Here is a 25,894-nt window from a genome sequence, read left to right as displayed (position 1 = left end):
TCAAACGTAAACCTAATATCCTCGTCCCACTAGAGCAACAAACACCAATTTTTGTCCAGAGACACTGCAAAGCTCCGCGTTGCCGATGCTGTCCCACCGTAACAAAAAATACTCCTGACAAATGATCGACGACTGAAAAGCTCGTTTGTCGTCCGACTCGAAGCATAGCGGTCCCACCGAGGAACATCTTTCGGAGACAAACTTACCCTCCTCGCCCTCTTGTACCTCTTGCTGCCTCTCTTCCAGTCATGGGTAAGTTACTTTTAAAAAGTAATTCGTTACAGTTACAGTTACTTTCAGAAAAAAAGTAGCGAAGTTACCTTTACAGTTACCACAACAAAAGAATAACTCGTTACAGTTAGTTACTTTGAAAAAGTAACGACGTTACTTTTCAGTTACTTTTTATAACACAGAAATTAAGGAAAAACTAGTGTTTGAAAGAAACTTAACACAAAAATTAAGGAAAAACTAGTGTTTGCAAGAAAAAAAACATAGACACCAATCAGTCGGGCTTCCACCATATCAGTAAATTCAAACTTAATAATTTAGCTGGAAAATTAGTCAATATTAATAAAAAATAAAGACCAAATTAAACTGGATGTGCTTTCTCAGATTTGAACACAAAGACTTATTGTCGGAGTACTCCTTGTTGCGAAGTTTGCATACTGCGGTCAAATAGTTAGCAACCACCTTCACCACAGAAAAATACTCTCTGTACGCCGGCCATGCTATAGTTCTTTGTTCTCTTCTCATCAACATCCCTATCCTTGGTAGCACTAGCACATTGCTGGCTCGTTGATGGTTGCACTGGGTTCATGGATTCCTTCGATATATTTCAGTTCGTACCCGGCAAACCAGAAACAAGCCCTGCGCAACAGCAGTAAATTTTGCCTCCACCGTTGAAACCACGCCGGAGTAGTGGCACAAATCAAAATACGAAACACGCGCAGTGCGGAGTTGTGGCGCTAATCAAGATACGAAACATACGAAGTTCCCTCCGCGTGTATTGTTGTTTCACAGTTGATTCACCCGATGAAAAAGCGTGCGCAGAAAAGAAAAATTGCAGCAGAGATAGTGCTTCAATATACTAAGATGTAAGTGTTCAGTCACAAAGTACAAGCAAGTGCGTAAAAATAACTACATTCTTCTTCTTTTTTTTTTTTCCATCAAATCTACATGTGGCCATATTCAGATAGTGACTCGCGAGTTTGTGCAAGGCCAACTGGCACTCAAAATGTCGGAACAGACAATTTGGAAAGTGCAAGGAATAGCTAGATTATACTCGTTTAATGATATATTATTCACAAAGAACTGAAAAGCAACGACAAAAGTAACGTCGTTACTTTCATCGTTACCTCAGAAAAAGTAATAGACCTACAGTTACAAGTTACATTCTTAAAAAGTAGCTCGTTACAGTTAAAAGTTACCAAAAAAGTAACGAAGTTACAGTAACGCGTTACTACCCAAGACTGCTCTCTTCCCAACCTTCCTCCCGTCGAGCCACTCGGCCTTAAGAGAAGGCCCTGGTGGCCGCCTGGGCTTCCTACTCGTTCCCGTCCCTCCTTTCCCTCGACAGCTCGTAATGCTCATGACGAGCTCACTGGCGGTCGTGTTGCCAAAGGGAATTTGGTGTGGCTTGTTTTGCTGTTTGTCTGTGCATTTTGAAGTGTTTCGTAGGCAACTCCAGTCCCACTAGGAAACAAGTTTCATTGTCGTCCCCGCATTCTGCGTCGCCAGGTAGGTGGCGGACTCTGACGAAGAGGTCGCGTGTCCGTGTCGTCTGTCGCTTGTTGTCGTTTGTCACTCTAGTGGGATGCGGCTATAAGAAGATTTGTAGCTAAAGGATTAAACGCTCGCACATCCCCTCGCTTTAGCAATGCGCAAGAAAGCAGAAGGAGCGTGCTCACCCCTGGCCCTGGCGTATGCAGTGGCGATGGGGGTGAGGCTGTCGAACAGGTCGTCCACCATGCACAGCTTCGCCTCGTCCCGCGTCAAGGGATTGCCCACCGCCGCACCTGCGTGCACATGGGCGGCATTCAGGCGGGGGAGGATCCACCTCCGCACACACCGCAGGAAAGCCACAACGCCGCAGTCGAGGTCCCTTGACAACGTACACTTTCGCTCTCGCGTCAACGATGCCCGTCTTGCTCACACCTTGGCTGCCATCTGGTACGACAAACCTTACACCGTCACAACCAGTGGCATAGGCAGGAGGGCATTTTGGGGTCGTCTTCCCACGCAGCCCCACTGCTGAGCCTATACTCCGTCATGGGCTTTCCAACCCACCCCCCCAAAAAATTCCCACTTATGTGCCACTGGTCGTTAGGGCTCAAAAGAGAAATCTGTGCGGTAAACTGCAAGAACAGAAAACAGTATAAAGCCGTCGGAAAGGTTCCCGCCACTGTGATGGCTCGTTTATTATTAGTGCTTTAGACGCCACCGATTTGTTTTCTACTGATTATATGTGCCATTACATAGTAATGTATTTTACGTAGCTACCTTACCGTCGTGCCACCCCTAAGAAACCTGCTCTATTATGTTCAATGTATAATGTCAGCGAGATACCTTAAACTACTTAATTCTCACGAGGGTTTAATTTGTACATTAAACCCTCGTGAGTAGTGCGGTGCAAGCATCACTGCGTAGAGGCACCTGGTTCACTGCTCTTGAAGTCTGGACCAGGACGTGAACAGCACGGTCGACGGGCCAGCTTTAGCTAAGGTGACTAGAGACACTACGCAACGAGCGTTTGTCCAAATTTCCTTCCCTTCCATTTTAAGAAGTTACCGCTGACCCATATATGAACATCATTTTGTTATTTTCCCCTATTTGGAGTCCATTTTTATTCGAATAAATAAGGTACAGCAGCCTCGGTAACAATACTTAACGTCTATGGACTATTTTATACTGATCCAAATTTAGAGACTTTGTAGTGTTGTGTCATTTACCCGCAGTCTCGGGGTTTTTTCAACCATGTGCAATGTACACCAGCTCGTTTGCGCCCTTACATTTTGTCCAAAATTTTGTTTGCTCAAAATATTTCAAACGGGGTACCTCGGCAAACTCGCAAGATATTAGTACAAAGATATTCTTTTTTGTTTATGGTACGCGGTATGTTTTACGTCCTACCCTCCCTGCCACCTAGACCAAACGGCTCTTGGCGGTAACAGGCGCAAAGCAGCCAGCTGCAGCACTAGTGGACCATGAGCAAATTTAAGGGCGCCAGGAGAAAACCTACTTTATTATATACAATAACCGAATTAAATTTTCAGTTTATAGTGCTTGAACTTATTTTTACAAATCTGGTGTTATTTTTTATATAACTAATTTTTTCTGTTCTGAATGCTATGCACATGCAGAAAAAACAATGTTCTTGCACACACGTGGGGCATAGCAACGCACCTGAAAGAACCTAGTAAAGTAGCTTAATTTGCTCCTTTTAAAGCACAGAGCGCAATGAACAACAAAAATTATGTGCCCGAGACCTATTTTATTTTAATATCAATGAAAATTGCAAAAATATAATTTTAAAGGGGTGACAAAGGTTTCTCAATTTTTTCACAAATGTCAAAAATAAACATACTATCCGAACCTATATACTTCCATTCTACATATTATAAAGCATATGTATGCCAAATTTTGATGCCCTATGACAATATTAAAAACAAAAACTCTCGCGCACAAATATGAAGATGTTCTAAAATTGCACAAAGAAAAATGCACTCGAATGTTACTATAGATGCGTAATGACACTTTTTCGCGGGAAGAAAAACAATTTTTTGTTAATAAGCTTTTGCGAGAAATTAATACTGCAGAAGACCGCTATGAAGATGAAGCACCTAGGCCTACTTCTCAACGTAAAAGTGATGGCGGGCGACGTCACAAATCAAAGAACCGCGCACACGAAAGTGGTCCAAACTCGTGCCGTTTTGGGTTGCAGGGAGTTCTTGAAATGCGTATTTAACGAATTTCTCAATCATAAAGGCCCGTTCACACTCTTGCGACCTCTTAAACCTAGGTTTCTTACAACTTCTTAAACCAGAAAACACACTGGTGCCATCTATTGGGAAGCAGTGTAAACTCGGCGGTCCGGCATATTTTTTTTTTTATTTCTCGCGCATTATCCTTTCTTTCTTGGCTCGAAAAACTTTTGTCAATGTTATAAACGAGCCTTTCTATGGGTATTACGCACATTTGACCTCGGAAATCCCGCAAAACCTTCGCTCTTGTGAAATGCAGTTCCAGGGTCACCGCATAGATGGCGCCACAATGCCAGTTTGTTCCCTCATTTTAAAAACATTTAGCAAGTTTTAAGAGAACTCGTCTCTCTCAGTCGTACTCGGTCGCACTCGGTCGCAAGAGTGTGAACGAGCCTTAACTTGTCCTCATTATTTTATATAGTGAATATACAGACTTAAAGGTAATAAAACAACAGAAAATTTCAATATCACTCGTTTATAACGTGTTTTTCTTTCCGATTTGCACCTGTCATAACCCTCCCAAGGTCAGTTATTTTAATGGAAAAAAAAAAACAAAAAAAAAAAACAACCCTGCCATACACCAGCTTTTAGAAAGAAATGTCTAGTTTCTGGTGAGGTCCACAAAATAGATGCGGGCAATGCTCGTGATGTCCGAGCCCTACAGGTGCAGTGGACGCACCGGCAGGGCTGACGTGCTTGAAGGAGGTGGCGGCAGGGATGCCCAGGGCGGCCTTGAGCTCCTTCACCAACTGCCACGCGTTGAGGGCGTCACACAGGTTGATGAAGCCGGGGGACCCATTCACCACTGCAGCGGGGAAAGAACATCCTCCCACTGAGCAGGACCCAAAGGACAAAGGCAACTGGTGCTCCAAATCCCTTTTAGGGGCGAAGCTCCTTAGGGTCTAGCCTTGTCCGGCGTCCGTCCTCACATTGCCATCCCATCTGTCTTCTTAAAAGAAAAAATGCTTGCGCAGTCGACAGGGTTCGAACCTGTGCGGGGAGACCCCAATGGATTTCTAGTACATCGCCTTAACCACTCGGCCACGACTGCGGGAGGAGATGGGGGCTCCGAGATGTGGTAGTAACTCAAGAGCTGGGGATGTCATGGATGAAACGTTGCATGTAGCCACTCAACGTCTACACAGGAGAGGGCGCTGCGGTCAAATGAGTATATAATCGCGTTAAACTTTGCATGCATTAGCTTAACGTTTATAGACGAGAGGGCGCTGCGGTCAAATGCTCAAATGCGTATATAACCCCGTTCCATGCCACACATTCTCTTTCTGACATGGACCGTTGATTTAAGCGGTGGAGATGCGTTCCCACGGCTTCTAGCGGATCCAAATTGATCCGCTAGAAGAACCACTGGCTCTCCATTTCACCGACCATAAAGCAGTAATAATAAAGTCGAAACGCAACCCGGAACTCAGCACTACCTATGAGCAATAAAAAAATTCAGCACCATCAGCACTACCTATGAACAAAATCAGTATCATCAGCACCACCAAAGCTCCGTCCCAATCAACATGATTCACCACGTGGAGATGCAGTCATTTTTATATCCCAATCTGTATGTGCTGGAATAATACAAAAAAATACCATCCACATGAGCGTTGGGTCCGTAGGTAAAGAAAACGAATCAAAAGCCTGCTACTTGAGATTTGAACATTCAGCAGGATCATCGTGGTGCCTTTTAACACGTTCACTGCGTTGCAGGTCACCAGTGGGTCGCGTCGCATGAGCCAACTGTGTGGCCTCGAATATCCCGTCCTCCGGCATTGTGCAGGAGTGGTAACATTTACAAAAATGAATGCAAAAAAAAAAGCTTTTACACTCGAATACAATGCTTACAATGAACGTCGGTGCTAGGCAGAGTTGCAGTGACCCACCAAAGACCCTCAACCCATCCTAGGAAAAGCAAATGACACCCAGGGATGCGCGAGTCACGGGTGACCCACGCACCCCACCCAATTTTTCTATCAAAGTGCCAAAAGTCAAATTTGGGGGTTTTACGTGCCAAACCTACGACGGGCATCTGGCACGCCCCAGCGGAGGACTGAGGAGTAATTTCGACCACCTGGGGATCTTTTGACGTGCAACCGAAAGCTCTGTTACACGGCGCCTTCTCCGCAATAAGCCTCCGTCATATTGCGGGCACCTCGGTCGGGATTCGAACTCGCCACCTGGGGATCCGTAGGCCGGCGCTCTCGCCTCGGAGCCACCGAGGCCTATCAAAGTGCCAAGATGGTGTGGCCCTCTTATCTTAAAATGTAAAACTAACAATATAGGCTATGTGTCTGCTTGTATGGATCACTGTGAAACAAGGACGAGCCAAATATAAGCAGATCCAACGTGTTCCGGAGTGACTGGACAGATGGCACCGGCACGCGTCGTAAGCCGTCGCAGGTGGTTGTAGCGGTTTTCATTGCAGTCAAACGCACGAGTGTGAACCAGCTTCTAGACCCCCCTCTGTCGGCTGCACGCCGGTCGCCCACGGTGCCTGCAACGCATCTTCGACAGGCACGTTTACCGCATCTAAAAACGGAGGTCCTTCCACTTCCACCCAACGACGCCGGTCGAGTGCCACGCCGTTGCCGGCCGCGTTGGGGCAACGATGGGGGACGTGGCAAACGACCGTTTTGCCGCGGGTCGCTCTCTGGTTCGATGCTTCACTAAAGCTTCGGCAGACGGGAGTTGAGAAGCTGCGATGACGGTGACATTCGCAGTCGCTTGTGCTTTTCGCCGGCATATCTACGATCGACCGCCAGGATCACGACGTCCACTTTTGCAACGCCGTTCGTTGCCTCTTTGGAACCACTTTCGAGGCGGAGACGAGATGGGACGCTAAACAAACCGGCTGGAGACGCGTTGTGCGTGCCATACTATCGGGGCAGAGTGGGCTCACCGGAGAGGGGCAGGCGGGGCAGGGACGTGCAAAGCTGGGCGGGCGTCTGGTGCGGGTTGGTGCCGTACCGCAGCGGCAGGTGTGCCACGCCCGCCAGGTACTGCTTGCGGAAGTAGTCCGAGATGGCCGCGTCGTACTGGGCCGTGTGCAGGAACGCCTGCGGGCACGCGTTGCCAATCGGGAACTCCGGCCGACGCTTTCCAATATTCTCAGACTTTCGAATATTGTTTGAAATAATGCTGTGCCATTTCAATTCACACTGTGTTGGAAAACAAGGTCGTGCCTCCTAACGCTTTACTAGGATGAAACTGAAAACCGTTTATGCGTCCCATTTTTATTAATTGAAGTTTTTGGCTTCTGGAAAACCAAAAAATAAAAACTATAGTATTATTCTTATTTATTTCTGGAAAAAATCGAGAACCATGCCTCTCTGACGATAATTTACCATGTATGGATGATGACAACTTTTGTTGCAATCAATTTTATGAGAAATTATATAAAAATATAAAAGCTGAGATAAATCTTGTTAAACAAGTACAATATCATTACAGACAAATAAAGTTATCTTAGCGAAAAACACCTTTGAATATGAAAGGAAACTCTAAAAGTACAAAGTTCAACATCAGGTTTCTCAAAAAGGCAACATTTAATTTTTTTTTTTTCGAACAAAGAGTTTTTTAGAATGGTCTAAGACATCCATTACAAATCGAATGTCATATGTATGGATCAGACATATAAATCTGTGCACTCAAACAGGCTATTCCGTGCATTCAAAGAGACAATCTATTTGAAGTCCTGTTTTAAAATGCGAAGCTGTGTTAGCACGTTAACATGCGTTAACATTGTCTAGAATGCTGCTAAAGTTGTAAGAATGGTCTTGTTGCACTCATTACAAATTGTAGAACATGCAAACTTTGTGCCATAGTCTTTGATGTGGATATTGGAAAACGTTGGGCAGGAATGTAGGCACTAAAGCTGAAATTTCCTTAAAATATAATAGGTAGGAAAACAATTGGTTCATGTTTGTGCTTAGTACAATAAATTACTGTAGGCATGAGAATTTAACATAAATTGAATGAGGAAGAACAGCGAAATGTTCCAAGACCAAGACCTCCCTTTAATGGCACTTTTTGGTCGCAATAAATGTTGTGAACTTGCAATCTTCTTGTCAAAAAAAAATAAACGTATATCAGTAGGTTTAAACGAGCCAACCTCTTCACAGGGCTTAAGGCACGTTCACTTACAAGTCGCAGCTGTTGTGCAACAACTTTTACCACAATTTCTATATTCTATAAGCTTTTAATTCTCACAAGACACTTTAAAAACTTCTTTGAATTGCAAATTCCAATTTTAAAAAAATTAATACTATTGACATGCGTAGGAAAACCCTCATAATGCTGCGCGCAGGGCTGAGAAAGCAACACTCGGTCACGGACTTCTAGAAAGTTCTCGTTTATTCTTGCCCCGGACGTAATTTCTATAATTTATTCCTGCTTTGTTGTTCTAGAAAATGTGTGTTCATTCTCGCCCCAAGCGCGCGATGCTCTCTTCAAGATAGTGACGCACTCTAGATAAGAGGTCACCCGCGACCCTGTCGAGTCAGTCCCGCGCCAGCGTTTGATCCTGCTGTTTTGCCACCATCCACGCTTGCGACACTAGCCTTTTTTTCCATTTTGTATTTGGGCACAAGTTCACCCCATTAAACGTTTAGTTTACTTCAGTTTTCGTCGCCTGATCCCTTGTCATTCATGACAATATATTAAACGTAACATCCCATGTAAGCATCGGCTTTATTTCTTGAGCGTTAGATCAAAGCCAACAACTACTTTGACAAAGTGTCGAGAATTAATTAATAGGCACACAGATGATGACAACCAAGCTTTGCATTTTAAAATAGAACTTCAAATCTAACGTCCACTGTAAACGACTTAATTTTCGCGGGCTCAAATTTTCGCGAATCGGGCCAAAGCTGAAAATTTGGAATTATTCGCGGGTTCTAATTTTCGCAAACGAGTGTAGCTTCCGTAGTATTCACATATTGCCCGAATTGTCCACAGGACGTATTTTTCACGAATTGTAGGCAATTCGCAAAAATTAGGTTTCCCCGAAAATTTAGTCGTTTACAGTATTTGAATGTATTAGTTCATTCTGAGGGCTCTTAGTACGAAAAACTAAAAATTAGTTTTAGAAGACTGACACTGAAGTTTGTACTTTTACAGTTTGTCTCATTTAAAGGTGTTTCTCGATAAGTTTATTTGACTATGGTGACATTGTTCTTGAAAAGGCAGTTATTTAAGTTTTCATTTGATATAAAACTTACGCTACAATATTCAATGTACCACAAATTATTATCCCACAAACCAGTTAAATTATCAAATGGGGCTAGCTTTTGTATTTTTAAAAGTGTAAATAAAAACAAAACATTTCTATGAACACTTCGAGCTTTTATTAAAGTTCATGAAACCATGGAAGAAGTTTCTTTGTTGCACAAAATGTATCCAAGCTTGGTGAAGCTCCCGAATATGCAACCTGTGACAATCGCTTAGATCCCAAAATCCTCCTTTGGTCCCTTGAAATAAAAAAAAAATGATAGAACTAAAAACAGGATGCAGAAACGGTTTTCAGTTTTGTCCTATAGTGAAGCACTTGCCTTGCACATATATATTTTTTTAGAAAACTCGAGGCAAGATTTTACTTTTCTGCAGGATTTGAAATGGCATCATCCTGGTGTATTCGGTCGGACCTTTGAATCGCGTAGTAGAATTAAAAATCTTCCAATAGTTTAAAAGAATATTGCATACTTTTTAAATTTTTTATGCAGGAATAATTATTCTGTTGTTTAGTGGGCCTTTTTTGTGTCACGGTCATGCTGTGGCCAAAGTCAATGCCAAATAGGAGGGTTTCTCGTGCCAAACCAACGAAAGGAATCTGGCATGGCCAAACGAAAAACTGAAGATCAATTTCGACGATCTGGGATCTTTTAATGTGAAACCCAAATCTCCGCTACATGGCACCTTCTCCACAACAAGCCTCAGTCAGATTGTGGGCAGCTCGGCCAGGATTATAACCCGGGTGCACAGTCCCAAGGAGACACCTATGACAGGACTTCTAGGGGAAGCAAAACACGGCACGGGGAACGGTTTCATTTGACTTCCCAATGCCTCTGTAAATAAATATGAAACTAAAACCAACCAACAGAGAGCACATTCTTTAGCAGTGTATGCACATCGCAAAGGAAGAGAATGGAAGGGCCTCCTAAGAATGTTATCAGTTATTACATTTTACCAGATCACATTTTAGAGCGCAGCTCTTAGGCGCCTGTTTCCGGCTTGAGCGGCGTCGCCGTCAGCGTAATTGCGCGGTGCATTATGGGAAATGTCCCATAATGCACCACGCCAACCCCTCCCCCCCCCCCCTGGGTTATGTGACCCCCCCCCCCCCCTCTCCGACGCCACGTGATCTTGGAGGTCACGGGACCCCCAGGTCACGTGACCCCCTTCCCCCGAGGTCACGTAACCCCCCCCCCCCCCCCCCCCCCCCGGAGGAGATTCAAGAATGAGGGGAGGAGGAGGATAAGGAGGTGAGGAGGAGGGGTATACCTTCCCCTCAGTACCCTTCCATCCTCCTCCTCAAGAGCCGTGTTCTAATTCGGCGTTACAGGGAGTTGTAAATGGCTTTCACTTTTTTTTACTGCAATCCCCAGAAAAATGTATCAATGGGGTTCTACTCCATCAAGCTTGCTTTCCTTTCCCCTAAAACCCGTAAATAGCATTTCAGTGTGCCAGAACCACTCATTCCATAGCAGCACAGCCAACATAAAAATATGAAAGAAAGAACACCATTCTTTTCGTTTTCTTTCCTTTTTTTCGTCCCGTAAAGCAGTATTGGGGAGGAATCCAAGACCATAAATATGAACCCGAACAAATGAGAATTTAAGCTTGATGCCCCACTGGGAAAAGAACCTGTTCGGAGCCCCGATGCCGCTCACCTTGACGGCCAGACGCCTCCTGGTCTCTAGGGACGTCTGCCTGGTCGGCGACGACAGCATCTCCTTGGCAACCCTGCGAGCAGAGAGCGCAACCACTCAGTACCAGGGTCTATCACTTCGGGAGGTGATAGACCCTGGTACACTCTACATTCCTTGAAATTGTTATTTTGCTTAGAACCGTCGCTTGTTTTTACACACCTGCTGTGGAACACATGTTTGGGACTGAAATGTAGCGAAATTAAAGATCATTTATTGATAAAGAGAAATGTGTTAACTAAAGCAATTTTACTTTTACAATGTTAATCAAGGTACATAGTATACTATTCGGTATGACCCAAATAACCAAAATGATCCCTGTTGTTTTCCGGTAAAGAGACAAAATGCACACACGTTTTCCCACAGGAATGCACAGGAACACCGCAAAAGTAGACTAGTTGCCGTCTGCCTCAATTTGCCTCCCGGAAATCGCTTAGACACTAGCACCAGTTGAACCTTTAGCGTACATTATAACTCTATTTATCTGGCACCCCACAGACAAGTCCAGACAAAAGCGGTCTTGCAGTGATATGCAAAAATGGCAACTCAACACTGACCACTTTCTTCTCCAAAGAAGACCAGTAAAAATGTACTTGTAACTTCAAACCAGCGAAAGTGACTCGCGAGAACTCAATGACAGCTGCAAAGATGTTTGACAATTTCAACTCCCTTCAGTGGCCATCTGTCGTGAGTTGAGCAATCCTCAAATCAATAAGGACCATTGGTTGCTGGGAACCAGTGCAGGTTTGCGAACCAGTATGAGTACTGCCAGTCTAGCATCAGAGAAAAACCAATGGGAAAACTTGTTGAACCACCAACGCACCAGTGGCGGTGCTCCGAGTCTTGCTGTTCTCAGACAGTTCCAACGACATTCTTCCTACGAGCATTTTCTTTGACTTGCATTTAGCACGACTTTAAGCAGTTATCCAGGGGCCCTAAGCTGGACGCTTGGCGAAAACGATGGTGAGAAATCTGGTGGCAACGATTGGCCAACGCCACACTTGACCTTGGCGCCGGCCAATCATAACCGCCAAATTTCTCGCCGACTTTTCTGCCAAGTGTCCAGATCAGGCCCCAGGGTAGTGCAAGGCAGAAAATAGGAACTGCTTGTGCAGGACATTCCTCACGCTGCTCCACTTGCATGGAGATGGAGCTGGATTGCAAGATGCATTAGAGACACTTGTTGGGAAGTACTTTAAGTACATCATACATAAAGTACTACTTCAAGGGGGTTTAGGATACTTGTACTTTATTTGAAATACATATTCCGAGCACATACTTCTACTTTACTTAAAGTACACCCGTGAGCGATATGATGGTGAACAGCCCTCTTCTTGTTTTTGATGCTTCTGTAAGTTTTGGAACAAGCTCTGTTCCATAAGAGGGCTAGAACGCAAAGTTTAGACCCCAAGCCACGTACCATTTGAGACGTTGAGGGTTAATATAGCTTTAGGAAGCCGTAAAACAGGCAAGAAACCAGGTATGGTGTTCACCTTCTTAATGCCGTCATATGTACTTTTTTTATGATACTTTTCGAGGAAAGTATATACAGCTCCCAGCTCCAAAGTACATTCCCCGAATTTGGTCTTGTCAAATTTGTATAACAAAATGATGCTTTATCGACTCTGAAGCCACTTGACTTTATCCAATATTTGCTCCCATTTCCAAAAATAACCGATATGCATTGTTAGAAACAAGCGAGTGTGGGGCTTTTAAAAAGAGACTGAAAAGAAAAACAAAATTTTTTTAAACAGCCTTGAAAAATTACACAATTTACTAAATAAATCTTTAGGAAGAAAAGCGTTTTTTAAAAATTATTTACAGCGCTAGACTTGTCTTAGTTGACAGATTTGAAACGCACGCACCAAAAACGGGTACATACCTTCACCACCACGTCACTACATGTTCTCCATCCTGCCCTTACCTCTCTTCCGTATGGCAAAATCATGTGCGAGAGAGAAAAGCGGAAAGGAAGAGTGCTGAGGCACGCTCAAGAGAGGTAAGAAGAGGTAGCCAATGTGAGAACACTGCCCTTGGCATGCACATGTGGTGACATGGTGATGACGTCATGCACCTGTTTTTGGTGCATGCGTTCGAAAGCTGTCAACTAAGAAAAGTCTAGCGCTGTAAATAATTTCAGAAAAAATATTTTTGTAGAAAATTTATTTTTGAATATCTGCAATGTTTTTACGTTGTTTAAAAAAATGTTCCTTTTCAGTGTCTTTTTAAGAAGTCTGGCTAAGCGAGAAGAGAACCGACGTTGAAGCTCCTGCGCAGCATGCATGTTCACAAACCCTTGCCGGCTACAACAGTAGTGTAGCAAAAATGGCAATGGTAACTTACACATCGTAATCGTCGGGATCGCAGATGATGGTCACCCGTTCATGGTTCTTGGCAGCGGCCCGCAGAAGAGTGACGCCACCTGGGAATACCAGAAGACCCTTATTTCTATTCCCGCTTCTTTGTACTGCTCTTGCCATTATTTTAACTCCATTTGGGAAAAGATTACTCGGCGACTCGCTTGACAATTGGCAATTGAGATAATGCCGCCACCCGCATAACTAAAAAAGCTGCTCTTCGAAGAAATTTTTTTGAATTCCCGCAATGTTACATTAACCTATTAACCGTTTTCAGTCTGGAAATTTCTGACCCTCAACTGCTTAATAGTTGTCTTCAAAGTCAAATTGGTAGCCTTCCAAATCATAATTTTTAGTCACAAACTGAATAGAAGCAAAACAAAAAAATTCAGTGCTGCCATCCGTTGGCACAGATCCAAGCTACGCCACAAGTGAGCCTGGTTTGTCTAAGACAGTTGAGTGCGTGAACAGGGAAAAGTGGATGAGGCATCCTTGTTCTCAACTGTGTCGGGACAATTCCACGTTGCGAGCTAGGCTCGTCCAAAATGGTTAAAGACCGACGACCAGTTCGCACTTTCCACTTTTTTCCCGCTTCCTCCTCCCCCCCTTCTGCCCCATCCACCGTTGCCCGTCCCCTCCTCCCCCATGCTGAGGAAGATCTTCTGCCTTGCAGAATATGGAGTCTGGTCGTCGGCCTTTAAGGGGGGACACTGCCCAAGAGGGTCGACTTTTGAACCTTTGCCTTAATATGGATCAAATTTACAGTATATACTGGCAGTTGCGAGACAGAATGCAGTGCAAAGTTACATATGTGTACATCAATTGTAAAAGAAATTAGTTGTTTTTAGCAGGAAAACTATCGTTAGGAAACTAATGTAATACTACCCAACATTTTTCTTCACTAGATCTGCAGCAGAATGCCTGGAGAGAGCAACTGTGAAAATATTTTCAAAAATTTATTTCATGCTAACATCAGTGAAAAATCAAATATATTTTTTGCCTTTTATGTCGTCGACAAAATTTTAACGTCATTTATAAAAGACATCTATAAAATAAAAAGAAGAATTCCATAGTTGCATTGCCCATAAAATTTCAACTAGGAAAAACAATTTTTGTCCCATTAACAAACAATAGTTTTCCTCAAGTGAAATATATGCCACAAAGTGGAACGGAGAAGAATGTGTTGAGAGCTCCAACCTCTACGTTTTCTTCAGCATCTGTGGACCGAAAATAATTTATAAAAAATTAACTATGCAGTGTAAACTAATGCAATGAACTAATGTGTAAACTAACTTTCTGGGAATACTTTCTAGGTGTTGGTGGATTTTCCAAAATCAACGTCTTTTGCAGAAATTGTTTTTTTCTTGGTAGTGTCCCTCCTCAAGAGGTTAGTGCTTGTCAAGGAGGTTAGTGCTTGTACATGATCACATTTTTATTGCCCTCACACTATTGGAACATGTTAGAAAAGAAATTGCTGTCAAGCTAATCCTGGCAACCCCTCAGGCAAGTATAAATATTCAAAACGTTTGCATAAGGTTCCAAATAAGAAAAAGCAGACAAATGTGAAACTGAAGACATCTGTTTAATCGGGCAAACTTGTGCCTGTAACTAAAACAAGAGGGAACCAGACATCATGCATTAGGAATCGAGGTGCAACTGACCTTAGCTTCTCACAACTTTTTCTCTCCTCTCAGCAGTCTTCTAGGGACGAAACATTCTCGCTTTTCGGTCTCTAGGACATTCAAGAGTCTTACGGGAGGAATGTAGAGTATGCAAAAGACAAGGGGACAAATGAAGCAAATGGGACAAGCACCGACTCACAACGAACATTGTTGAGTCGGTGCTCGTTCCATGTAATCTCGTGCCCTTGTCTTCACATCTTTTGTATGCTACACATTTCTCCTGCAAGCAAGAACCAACTTGCCCACATTGTTACTCTAATTCAGTTTTAAAATCGCCATGTTGTCAACGGCTGGTCGCAAATCCGGGCAAGGGGAGCGTGAAGCAGGCATGCACCTGACGTATGCAGCAATATTATTATATATTTTTTTTAATAACAGTTTTATTTTGGATTTTTTGAGTCGTGGGTGGGCGGGGGCAAAAGGTAAACAATTATTTACCCGATGAGGCACCACCACCCTTGCACATTGCTCAGTTAACACGCACAAAAAACAGGGTGTCTAGCAAATTATTGTTTTGAAATTCCCTGACTTCTCCAGGTTTTCCCTGACAATTTCAGGTGAAATTCCCTGACCACTGTAGAGGTGATTAAATATATAAGGACATTATAACACAAGGCATTGAGCGTTGAGCACTATGACAATCATTTTGCACAGGCTGAATACAACTTCCATATTCCGAAATAGTATTTGGGTTCGTCCACCACAGAGAAACGAGCATCTTCTTGCCCCTGACATCGTCAGCGAAGAGGCCACTTCCGGAAACACAATGAAAACACGACACTCAACCATTTGTCAATAACCAAATAGCCACATGGCCGCCAGATGCACACTTTCGGCTTAAGGTTTGGATTAAAATACAGGCTGCGACTTCCCATTTGTTACTAAATCTAGTAGCTCTAGCTGAACCTAGCCTAGTGTTGCGCCCTCAATCCAATTCAATCCAATCCAAGGCTTGGACTGGATTTGTCGGCTCTTCCCTTTGCATCGGGTAGCATAGTCTACATCGGGTGAGCAGAGCCCGCGCTCCGCTCTAAGCTGAATTTATTCCTTGTTTTCCTGCCCCCAAGTCGTCGAGCCTTTGCTCAGGGAACTCGATGGCGTTTCCGGCTCATTTTCCCTGACAAGGCTCATTTTTTGACAATATCCCTGACAATTCCCTGATTTTTCCCGGTAATTAAAATTTCCCTGACAATTCCCGGTTTTCCCGGTCGCTAGACACCCTGAAAAAATATAATAGAAAGAAAAAAACACGTAAAAATCTTATCAATCAACATAGCATAGTACCATATAGCAAAGAAATGCTGATTTAACAAATTTACAAACACAGAAAGCTAGTAGATTGAGTCAACGTTTTATTTCATTTTTATATTTGATAATTGTACATCTTTTTACAAATTACAATGTAATAGGAAAAACAAACAAACATACTATCGGGTTCGAATGAAATCCGAACAGCGACAAAACTTTCAGCGCACTACAGGCGCAGCAACGAAGCTTGTGTGGTGCAGGCAGAGGTTCAAACACGTCGGAGCAGGATGCGCACCCTCTCGGCGCACCTCACCCTGCAGTTTTATCAGTTTCCTCCAGGAAGCGCAGCAAGTGTCGAAAACCACGCGCTCCAGCGTTCGCATTTCATTCAAACTTTGATAGTGCGTCTGGTTTACTGAACTCTTCCCTAATTCTTCCACACACCTTTCAATAATCTCACAACATTTCGTTTCTACCTAGCGACTGGAAAATTGGTGTAATTCCCTCGCACAAATCTGGTAATAAGCACTCTCCCATTAATTTTAGGCCTATCTCACGAACCAGCATTTTCTGTAAAGTATTTGAACATGTCATTTATACGCAACTCGTTAACTTCCTGGAAACATGTTCGTTCTTTTCACCAGCCCAACTTGGCTTTAGAAAATATTTTTCTCGTGAAACGGAACTCCTCCCTATCACCAACAATTTTCATACCGCTCTTGATCAGGGATCTCAAGTGGATTGCATCTTTTTAGATTTTTCCAAAGCTTTCGACAAGGTGTCACATAAACTTCTATCGCTTAAAGGGACCATGAAGGCAGTTTCGAAGTTTTATTCGACGATTGAAATCGATGTCAGGGCAAGTCCCAGATACCGTTGACCAAGTTCTAGCCCGAACAGAAGTTTGAGTGCCGCACCAATCGAGCAAACAGGAGCGGTAATAATAGCGCAGGGAACGATGCCTGAGACCCCACCGAGGCGGCGGCAGAAAGGTGAACTAAAGTGCGCCGAAGCGTGACGACAACGGGCTCCTCGTCTGGCGATTGGTTCAGACGATAGACGCGCTCCTGGTTTCGATTTCGGTGGTGAGATGTGATGAAAAAAGTTTATTTGAACGTTGGATAATATTTTGAAGTTGTAGTTGGGAATTAATAGGTTTCATACCGTGTATAAAAGCATAATCTGAAGCGATCCCTCCATTTGTCACTGGTTGAACGCATCCCGCACTGCTACCTCGGGCGCGTAACAAGCATCGAGCAACCATGGACAAAAAAAAAAGAAGAAGAGGTACGAGCGCCGGGGGCGGCGGACTTTTGGTTTTGGTTTCGTGCGTCGTCTCGTGTTCGCCTTGCGAACTGGTGTCTCACCAATCATGCCGCGTTTATGTGCAGTAGTAGGTTGCGCGAAAGGTCGGCTAAAGACGTGCGGTCGATCAGGCGACGTTAGTTTGCATAAACTGCCGACCAATGCAGCAATGCGCAGCATTGCTGCATCAGTCGCCAATCCAGAATTCTGCGTCCTTAGCAGCATCTCCCGTTCAGTCGGCGTGAAGTCGTTGAACGGGAGCTCAAACTCGTTTGCGAGCGTGGCGTTGTCGTCCATTTCTTCCAGGTTTTCTTCACAGACCGCCGTGCACTAGAGCGAACCACGGGAACCACACTGAGTGTGCAGTAAATCCTACCGATACCGACAGTGCTCCCTGACGTCACTTCTCTTTCCAGAGGCGAAAAAGGGAAGAAATCTGAATGTTTGTTTCGGTTTCGCAAATTTAATTTACAGGTACAGAAATAAGAGTTACAACGTTTTAGAAAAAATTGTGTGGCATGCCAGGACCCCAATGGCTTCCGAAAACACCTTTTAAAAAAAAAATTAAATTGCCTTCATGGTTCCTTTAAGCAAAGCAAACTTTACATTGACTCTAATGTGTTTAATTGTTTCCTTTTTAACCAATTGCTCTCAATTTGTAATGTGTAATGGCGCTAGCTCCTCTCTAGTATCCGTCTCTTTTGGTGTACCTCGAGGGTCCGTCTTAGGTCCCTTACTTTTCTTTTACTTTATATTAATTACTGCAAGCGACCCAATTTTTGCAAGGACCCAATTTTCGTGAATTTCACGAATTGCCTACAATTTGTGAAAAATAGGTCCTGTGAACAACTCTGGTTAAATGTAAACAGATTGGAATCTATATTGAGATCCCCCCGCATCGCAAAAATTAGAACCCGCGAATTATTCCAAAACCTCAGCTTTGACCTAAATCGTGAAATATTGAGCCCGCAAAAAAAAAAGTGAAAGCCGCTTACAACTCCCTGTAACGCCGAATTAGAGCGCAGCTCTTGAGGAGGAGGAGGGAAGGGCACTGGGGGGGGGGGGGGGTTCAACTAACCAGGGGGGTCACGTGACCCCCAAATGCCGATGATGTCATCACTGACGTCACTGATGACGTCATCAGTGACGATGACGATGCGGGTACCGATGACGTCATTAGTGACGTCACTGATGACTTCACCAGTGATGATGACGATGACGATGTGGATGCAGGTGACGACATCAGTGACGTCACTGATGACGTCATCAGTGATGATTACGATGACGATGCGGATGTCGGTAACGTCATCAGTGATGATGACGATGACGATGCGGATGCCGGTGACGTCATCAGTGATGATGACGATGACGATGCGGATGCCGGTGACGTCATCAGTGATGATGACAATGACGATGTGGATGCCGGTGACGTCATCAGTGATGATGACGATGACGATGCGGATGCTGGTGACGTCATCAGTGACGATGACGATGACGATGTGGATGCCGGTGACGACATCAGTGACGTCACTGATGACGTCATCAGTGATGATGACGATGACGATGCGGATGTCGGTAACGTCATCAGTGATGATGACGATGCGGATGCCGGTGACGTCATCAGTGATGATGACGATGACGATGTGGATGCCGGTGACGTCATCAGTGATGATGACGATGACGATGTGGATGCCGGTGACGCCATCAGTGATGATGACGATGACGATGTAGATGCCGGTGACGTCATCAGTGACGATGACGTCATTGGGGGGTCACGCGACATCGGCGGGGGTCACGTGACCTCAGGGGAGTCACGTGACTTCGGGGGGTCACGTGACCTCGGGGGGGTCACGTGCCCCCGAGGTCACGTGACCCCCGGTGGGGGGCTCGCGCGGTGCATTATGGGACATTTCCCATGATGCACCGGGGTCACGTGAGCTCGGGGGGGTCACGTGCCCCCCCCCCCACGAGGTCACGTGACCCCGGTGGGGGGCTCGCGCGGTGCATTATGGGACATTTCCCATGATGCACCGCGCGGTTACGCCGACGCCGCTCAACCCGGAAACGGGCCCCTAAGAGCTGCGCTCTAATAAGTCATTTATAGTACTTCAACACTTGCGTTTCTTCTTCAATCAAATGCTCAGGTGATGGCTGTGCCATTTACCTTGTTATATCAAGCAATTCAAACTCACAAAAACTGTAACATGGTCTAGATTCAATTTTGCGGCGGTGTGAACTCTGGTCAATGTAGCATGTTATTACCAAATGCAAAAAGATATGTATCACATGTAAGGCTAAATTCTCTGCTACTTATAACCTTTATCACACACCCTTACAGCTTATAGATTCAAACACGTATCTGGGCATTATCATAAGCACCAATCTTTCCTGGCAGCTGCATGTTAATTACGTGACTAACAATGCTAATCGGATGCTCGGCTATCACAAACGTAACTTCTACCTAGCTCCATCATTAAAGTTTTTTCTCTATAAACTGCGGCCTCATGCCTGCGAGGCTGCACTTTAGAAAAGTGCAGCCTCCCCCGCTTGCACTGCAATCTCCCAGAAGTTGGTCCTCGGCCCAGGAGTGTCACTCACCAATGTCCACCTGCTCGACAGCCTCTGCCACAGTCGTGTTTGGCTTGGAGATGGCCTCCACAAAGGGGTACAGGTTGCACACCACCACGCTGGGCACACAGCACATACACACATCAACCCCACAGGCCAGGAAAATACTGGGGCCGTGCCTCAAACTGACTCAGCCTCACTCCGAGGCACGGTGCAAGATATACAGTGTGGACACGCAGCACGGCAAACGCTGCAACGCGATCGACCAGATGAAGTCCCATTGGCGTACGCCCCAGCAGCCTACTCAGACGGCATTTCCACCAACCATACGGTGCAACTGAGAAAAAAAAAAGTGAAAGCCGTTTACAACTTCCTGTAACGCCGAATTGGAGCGCAGCTCTTGAGGAGGAGGAGTGGAGGGTATATTCCTCCTCCTCCCTCGTGATCATGCCTGCTAGTCCTTCTCCCCTCCTGCTCCCCCTCCCTCTCTTCCGAGTACTTGTGTAGCTTGTTTCCTGAAAATAAGTCACATGACTTCAGCGGGGGGTCACGTGACCCCCCCGGACCATACTAGACAATGAGGGGAGGAGGAGGGGGGGGAGGAGAAGGAGGGCAGAGGTCCGGGGGGTCACGTGACCTCGAGGGAACGGGATCACATGACCTTGGGCGGGCCGTCACGTGACTTCGGCGGGGGGAGGGGAGTCACCCCCCGGGGTCACGTGACCTTGGGGGGGAGGAGGGGGGAGGAAGAGGAGCGGAGGGGGACGAGAAGGAGGGGGAGGGGCGACGCCGACGCCGCACAGGCTGGAAACGGGTCATGTGACCCCCTCCCCCGAGGTCACGTGACCCGCCCGGACCATACTACACAATGAGGGGAGGAGGAGGGGGAGGGGTGCGGTTACGCCGACGCCGCTCAGGCTGGGAACGGGCCCCTAAGAGCTGCGCTCTAAAAAAGTGCCTCGTCATGGCACTTCGGCGCGTGCGCTTTCCGCTTGGCACAATTGCTCCGACCTCATCAAACGCTGGCTCGAACACCGCGCCAGAGATATTGTCACGGGTGGTGACCAAAAAAACAGGAAATAAAAAGGAAGAAATAAACTTTTAATGTGGCGAACTTGTGCCAAAAATTGAAGGGTACAAAAGATAATAAGAGAGCGTCGAGGGTGTCGAAGTCGGCGAGACAGCAGAGTCGAACGCTGGGGCGAAACTGACTGTGGCTCGCCATGCGGAGCCCCTTATGTACATGAGTGGTCTTCTGGAATAATCGGCGTAGAAACTTCGACGTGTAGAACATTCCAACTTTGAATCAGCTAGACGGTTCTCGAATTCACTAGAACATCACATTACAGTGTAAACAAAAATGCGTAGCCACGGCCAGGAATCGAATCCTGGCCATTCGCGTGGGAGGCAAGCGCGATAACCGTTAGGCTACGGCCGCGCTGCCTACTTGGCGCGCGGCAATATCTCCACTTCGACGCATTCCTAAAAGTGCTCTTGCCTCCGTTAAGGCACAGAACTAGGGTCAATGACAATGCTCTGTCTAAGCAACAGGCATAGTAAAAGCGCCAAGTTCTGCGTCGTGCAAGTGCCAAGTTCTACATGACGCAGCGCACACAGAAAGAGACTTTAAAAACAAGCGTGTCTTCCATAGAGATGCATAGGAAACCGGGCCCGCAACAGGCTACCACTAGCCGTTCATCGGAGAGTCACTGCTTGCAACTGAGGCGACGAGAGGACTTTAGTCAGTTGCAGTGTGTGCAATGTCCACACCCGTACAGCTTCCACCGTGCTAGAGACTGCCATAGCACACATGGAGCAAGCAAACATTTCGGTCGAACGGCAGACTTTACTGGCCGCTTCCTTGAATACCAGCTGAACGTAGAGGAAAAGCGAAGGAGTTGGTTTTCACGTTCAGCTGGCATTCAAGGAAGCATGTCAAACCAACAGACTCAGCTCCAGGCCGTCACAATTTACTGGCCGCAATGGCTTACTCTGGTCCTAAAGGACAGCCTGGTACGAAGAGGAGATTTAGAAGTTTGCTTTTGTCCGCACAGCACCATCAGACAGCAGCACCAATCCTTTTGACACCGGCTGGGAAGTGAATCAGTAATTACAACCCTCTTCCACCTAACGGAGCAGATAAAAGTTTGTTTTGAAGCTGCAAAAAAGTATTCACTTTACTCATTCATTCCAAAGCAAGTAATATGTTAAGGTTTGTGCATTGACCTGTCCAACTAAAAAATAATGCCTTCACTAGGCATTAGCATTTATTGTACAGCGGTTTTGTTCTATCAAAAACTAATAGCTGTTCAGTTGTGATTAAAAGCACGAACAATAGCAAAAACAATGCTGTGACAAGAACCATTCTTTTGATCTAGAAAAGCCCAGTGCAGTTGTAACTTATGCCAATTAATGAAGGACGTGGCATGAACATCTGTGAATGTTTAATTTACATATGGAATGAGAAGCAAGCCAAATATAGTGTTCCACTGAAATATGGTACAATATAAGTTTGGATACAAAATTTGATGTTTTGTTATGTGGGTGCTGGAGGTGTTTCTCCACCACAGTACACAAATGTGCAGTTTAAAGCATACTTAGTAGAGCTCACTAACCTGCCAAATTAGAATAGAATCGTTTTATTTGCAACATAATACAAAGTTCATGTTTGAAACAAAAACAAATCAAACAGTATGTGATTCGAAACCATAATCGGAAATACTGGAAACTCACACAATCCAGCAATGCAATAGGACCCCAGCTTTTAGTATACCGAAAAAGTAAATTTAACTTTTGGCGCAATGTTGATGCAAGTCGCAGCTAGTGACCCCCCCAGCAGAGGCTGCCTCGTTTCTTCTGAGGAGACATCATTTTTGTGCAGGAGATATCCCATGCGGTATCCCAGAAGACCAAAAGCCCCATTGGTCATCGAGTAAGACTTGCAAGTTTCCAATAAGGCCTGTCTCACAGACAAAACAATTGTGCCCGGCCTACAGCACAAAAGACATCACCATGAAAAACAATGGCCACAGAAGTATAGTACTTGTGTCGCAAGCAAGAACACCTTTACCTCAATGAGTGGTGTTCCAGTTCAAAGGGACAATGAAGGCAATTTCAGACATTTTTTTGACGACTGAACTGGGTTCCAGGCACGTCTCGGGCCACGTTGCCCAAATTTCAGCCGGAACCGGCGCTTGTGTGCCGCGCAGATCAATTAAACAGTCGCGGTAATAATTGCACCGGGATCGACTGGGGTGACGCCCCGAGAGTTGCGGGAGAAGCCAGCAGAAGCGGAGCTCACGTGACCAATGCGGGGCCAAGGAGCGCCACGTCACAAGAGACGCGTCAGCGATTGGATGAAACGAGAGACATGCCCTCAATCGCGTTTTGGTTCGCGATTTCTAGAAATACTGTTCTAATTTCCGCTAGAATAACCATGAAAAGTATAAATCGGACCGGAAATGATTACTAAACCGTAAATAAAGCAGCATAATTGTTTTTTAGGGGCGAAGCTCCTTAGGGGCTAGCCGTCCGGCGTGCCTTGAGAGCTCACGAGCAGGAGCTCACGAGCTCTTGCTCGTAAGTTCAGCAGCGAGAGCAAGAAAAAAGAAAAATGAATAAAGATAAAAAAAAAAAGAAAAAAAAGAAGAAAAAAAAAAAGAAGAAAAAAAATAGGGGGCACTGAGATGCCATCCCATCTGTCTTCTTAAAAAAAGAAAAAGAAAACCACACATTCTTCTATTGACATGAATGAAAACAGCACCATTAGCACTATACTTCGTTTCAGCTTCGGTCCAGACGCAGCCGATGCTACAAGCGCGAGCATGTGGCCCAGAACAGTGCTTGCACTGCACGAGTGCACGTGCTTGCCAGGGATGCTGAAAGCCCGGAGCTCGCGCTTGTAGCTTTGGCTGCGTCTGGACCGAAGCTGAAACGAAGTATACCTATGGCCAAAATCAGTATCAAGAAAAAGAAGTAAAAAAAGGAGTAGGGGGTTCCGAATTGCCATCCCATCTGTCTTCTTAAAAAAAGAAAAAGCAGAAAACCCCACATTCTCCTACTGACATGAATGAAAACGGCACCATCAGCACTACCTATGACCAAAATCAGTATCATCAGCACCACCCGAGCTTCGCCCCAATCAACATCATTCACCATGTGGAGATGCGGTATTTTTTAATCGGACAAACAACACGACAATCGGATCACCTTTTTTTTCTTTGCTACGCTGGACGCGAAACGGCCAACGAGCAACTATGGGCACTTCGGCATGCGGGCCGCTCGTTACCAGCTGGCCGGTCTCCCTCGGGTGATGGCGGAGGCCGCCACACACATACTCCAGTTCCGTTGGTGTTGGGTCACTGAACGGAAGCTCGAACTCGCTCGTGAGAGTGGCATTGCCGTTCATGTTCACAGATTTGACGAAACGACCGCGCCACCGCACTGCTATAACCCACCGCAGTAACCAGGGTCTTGATCTCCTAAATACTACCGATACCGACTATTCACACTTGACGTCACTCCTCAGCTCACCTCCGTTTTTGGAGGCCCAGAAACGAGAATGGAGATTGTTCAGTTTCGGTTTCTTTACTTCTTTCGTAGGCACAGTAATACGTGTCACAAATGTCTAGAAAAAAATTGGGCAGCATGCTATGTTCCCAAGAAGCATAAAAACACCATTTAAAAAATTAAATAAAATTGTCTTCATTGTCCCTTTAACGTTGCTGCTATCTTTGTTTTTCCAACTTTCTCACACTAATAATTCGCATATTGGAAACAAGCACCTGGCAGCCAGAGTAGCATCGCTGCGAAACCACTTTTACACCAGCAAGAAGACTGCTTGATGCTGCTACAAATTAGGCCGATCCAAGCTGAACAGTATGTGTTATTAGCTAACCAAGTGGTGCTACATCCTAACCCACCACCACCAGCACTCACCAGGTCCCTAATGTTGAAACAATTTTGCAAACGAGAAACTGCATAATATAACAGCTTTGAGTGCAGCATTTTATGGCCGTTTCTCATTTCTGGAACCTCATGAAATGAGAAAGATTTGCCTTGAAGCAAGGCAATAAAATGATTTCCAAAGGTGCTGGTGGCAAGAAAATGCTGGACATGGACGTGTCTGCCACGACCCCATAGTGCGCACCAAACACTGCCTGTATGGAGGTGGCTGCCAAAGAGGTTTCAGTGCGCATGATGACCCTGGTAACCAGTCAGACAGCATTGTATCATTTCTACCACTGGAGTTCTAGGTCCGAAACAATGAGAGCGTGATCCTCACATTCCAAGGAAGTTGACTGTAGTTCACTGATCAGCCATAGCAAAACAAATAATGCCTAAAACATTGACAAGAAAAACAAACCACAGCACTAACTTACAACTTTTTGGGCTGGTGTCCATGGTATCGTCGCAAATAAAGGACAGTTGTAAATCAGCGTTGTGCTCTGTTTGTCTTGTGCACTGCTTAACTATGCTTAAAAAGAGACTCAAATCAGTCACATGGAGTGATGCCACACTAAGGGAAAGTGAGCAGCCCCTCTGTAATCTTTGCAATGAAGGTTCCCCCCTGCATTTGAAATGTGGCAGGGGTCCCGCTCACCTCACAAACTCGTAGCCCTGCCTGTTCATGTCGGCGAGATCGCTGTCAATCTTGCGGGCCAGAATGCCTGGAAGGAGAGGGAAGACGATAAAAAAACACTTTATAGACTACTGCCCCGATAGATTTGTTCGCCGCAATTCCAAACCTTCAAAACTGGTGAATACCAAAAGGTTATTGAATTTTATAAGCTTCTTAAGCACACGCAGTCTTTGCTGCACTCCCC

General features: G+C 45.3%; 1 protein-coding gene across 2 annotated transcripts in view; it reads right to left on the bottom strand.

Annotated features, from left to right (window-relative positions):
- Positions 1–25,894, bottom strand: part of LOC8031820 (bifunctional purine biosynthesis protein ATIC) — a 60,874-nt gene that overhangs the window by 25,113 nt on the left and 9,867 nt on the right. For both annotated transcript variants that reach the window (XR_003917328.4, XM_029972314.4), the window contains exons 4-10: positions 25,672–25,738; positions 20,100–20,188; positions 13,253–13,331; positions 10,874–10,946; positions 6,886–7,042; positions 4,660–4,785; positions 1,908–2,015 (exon numbers count right to left, since the gene is read on the bottom strand). Coding sequence is in view for 1 of the 2 variants with exons in the window: in XM_029972314.4 (XP_029828174.3) it covers positions 1,908–2,015; positions 4,660–4,785; positions 6,886–7,042; positions 10,874–10,946; positions 13,253–13,331; positions 20,100–20,188; positions 25,672–25,738 (699 nt within the window). In the remaining variant the exon portion in view is untranslated. The remainder of the gene's footprint in view (positions 1–1,907; positions 2,016–4,659; positions 4,786–6,885; positions 7,043–10,873; positions 10,947–13,252; positions 13,332–20,099; positions 20,189–25,671; positions 25,739–25,894) is intronic.

This window comes from Ixodes scapularis, unplaced genomic scaffold, assembly GCF_016920785.2.
Source record: "Ixodes scapularis isolate PalLabHiFi unplaced genomic scaffold, ASM1692078v2 PGA_scaffold0__279_contigs__length_252992795, whole genome shotgun sequence".
In the NCBI taxonomy this organism is placed as follows: domain Eukaryota; kingdom Metazoa; phylum Arthropoda; class Arachnida; order Ixodida; family Ixodidae; genus Ixodes; species Ixodes scapularis.
This window is presented reverse-complemented; position numbering and strand designations above follow the sequence as displayed.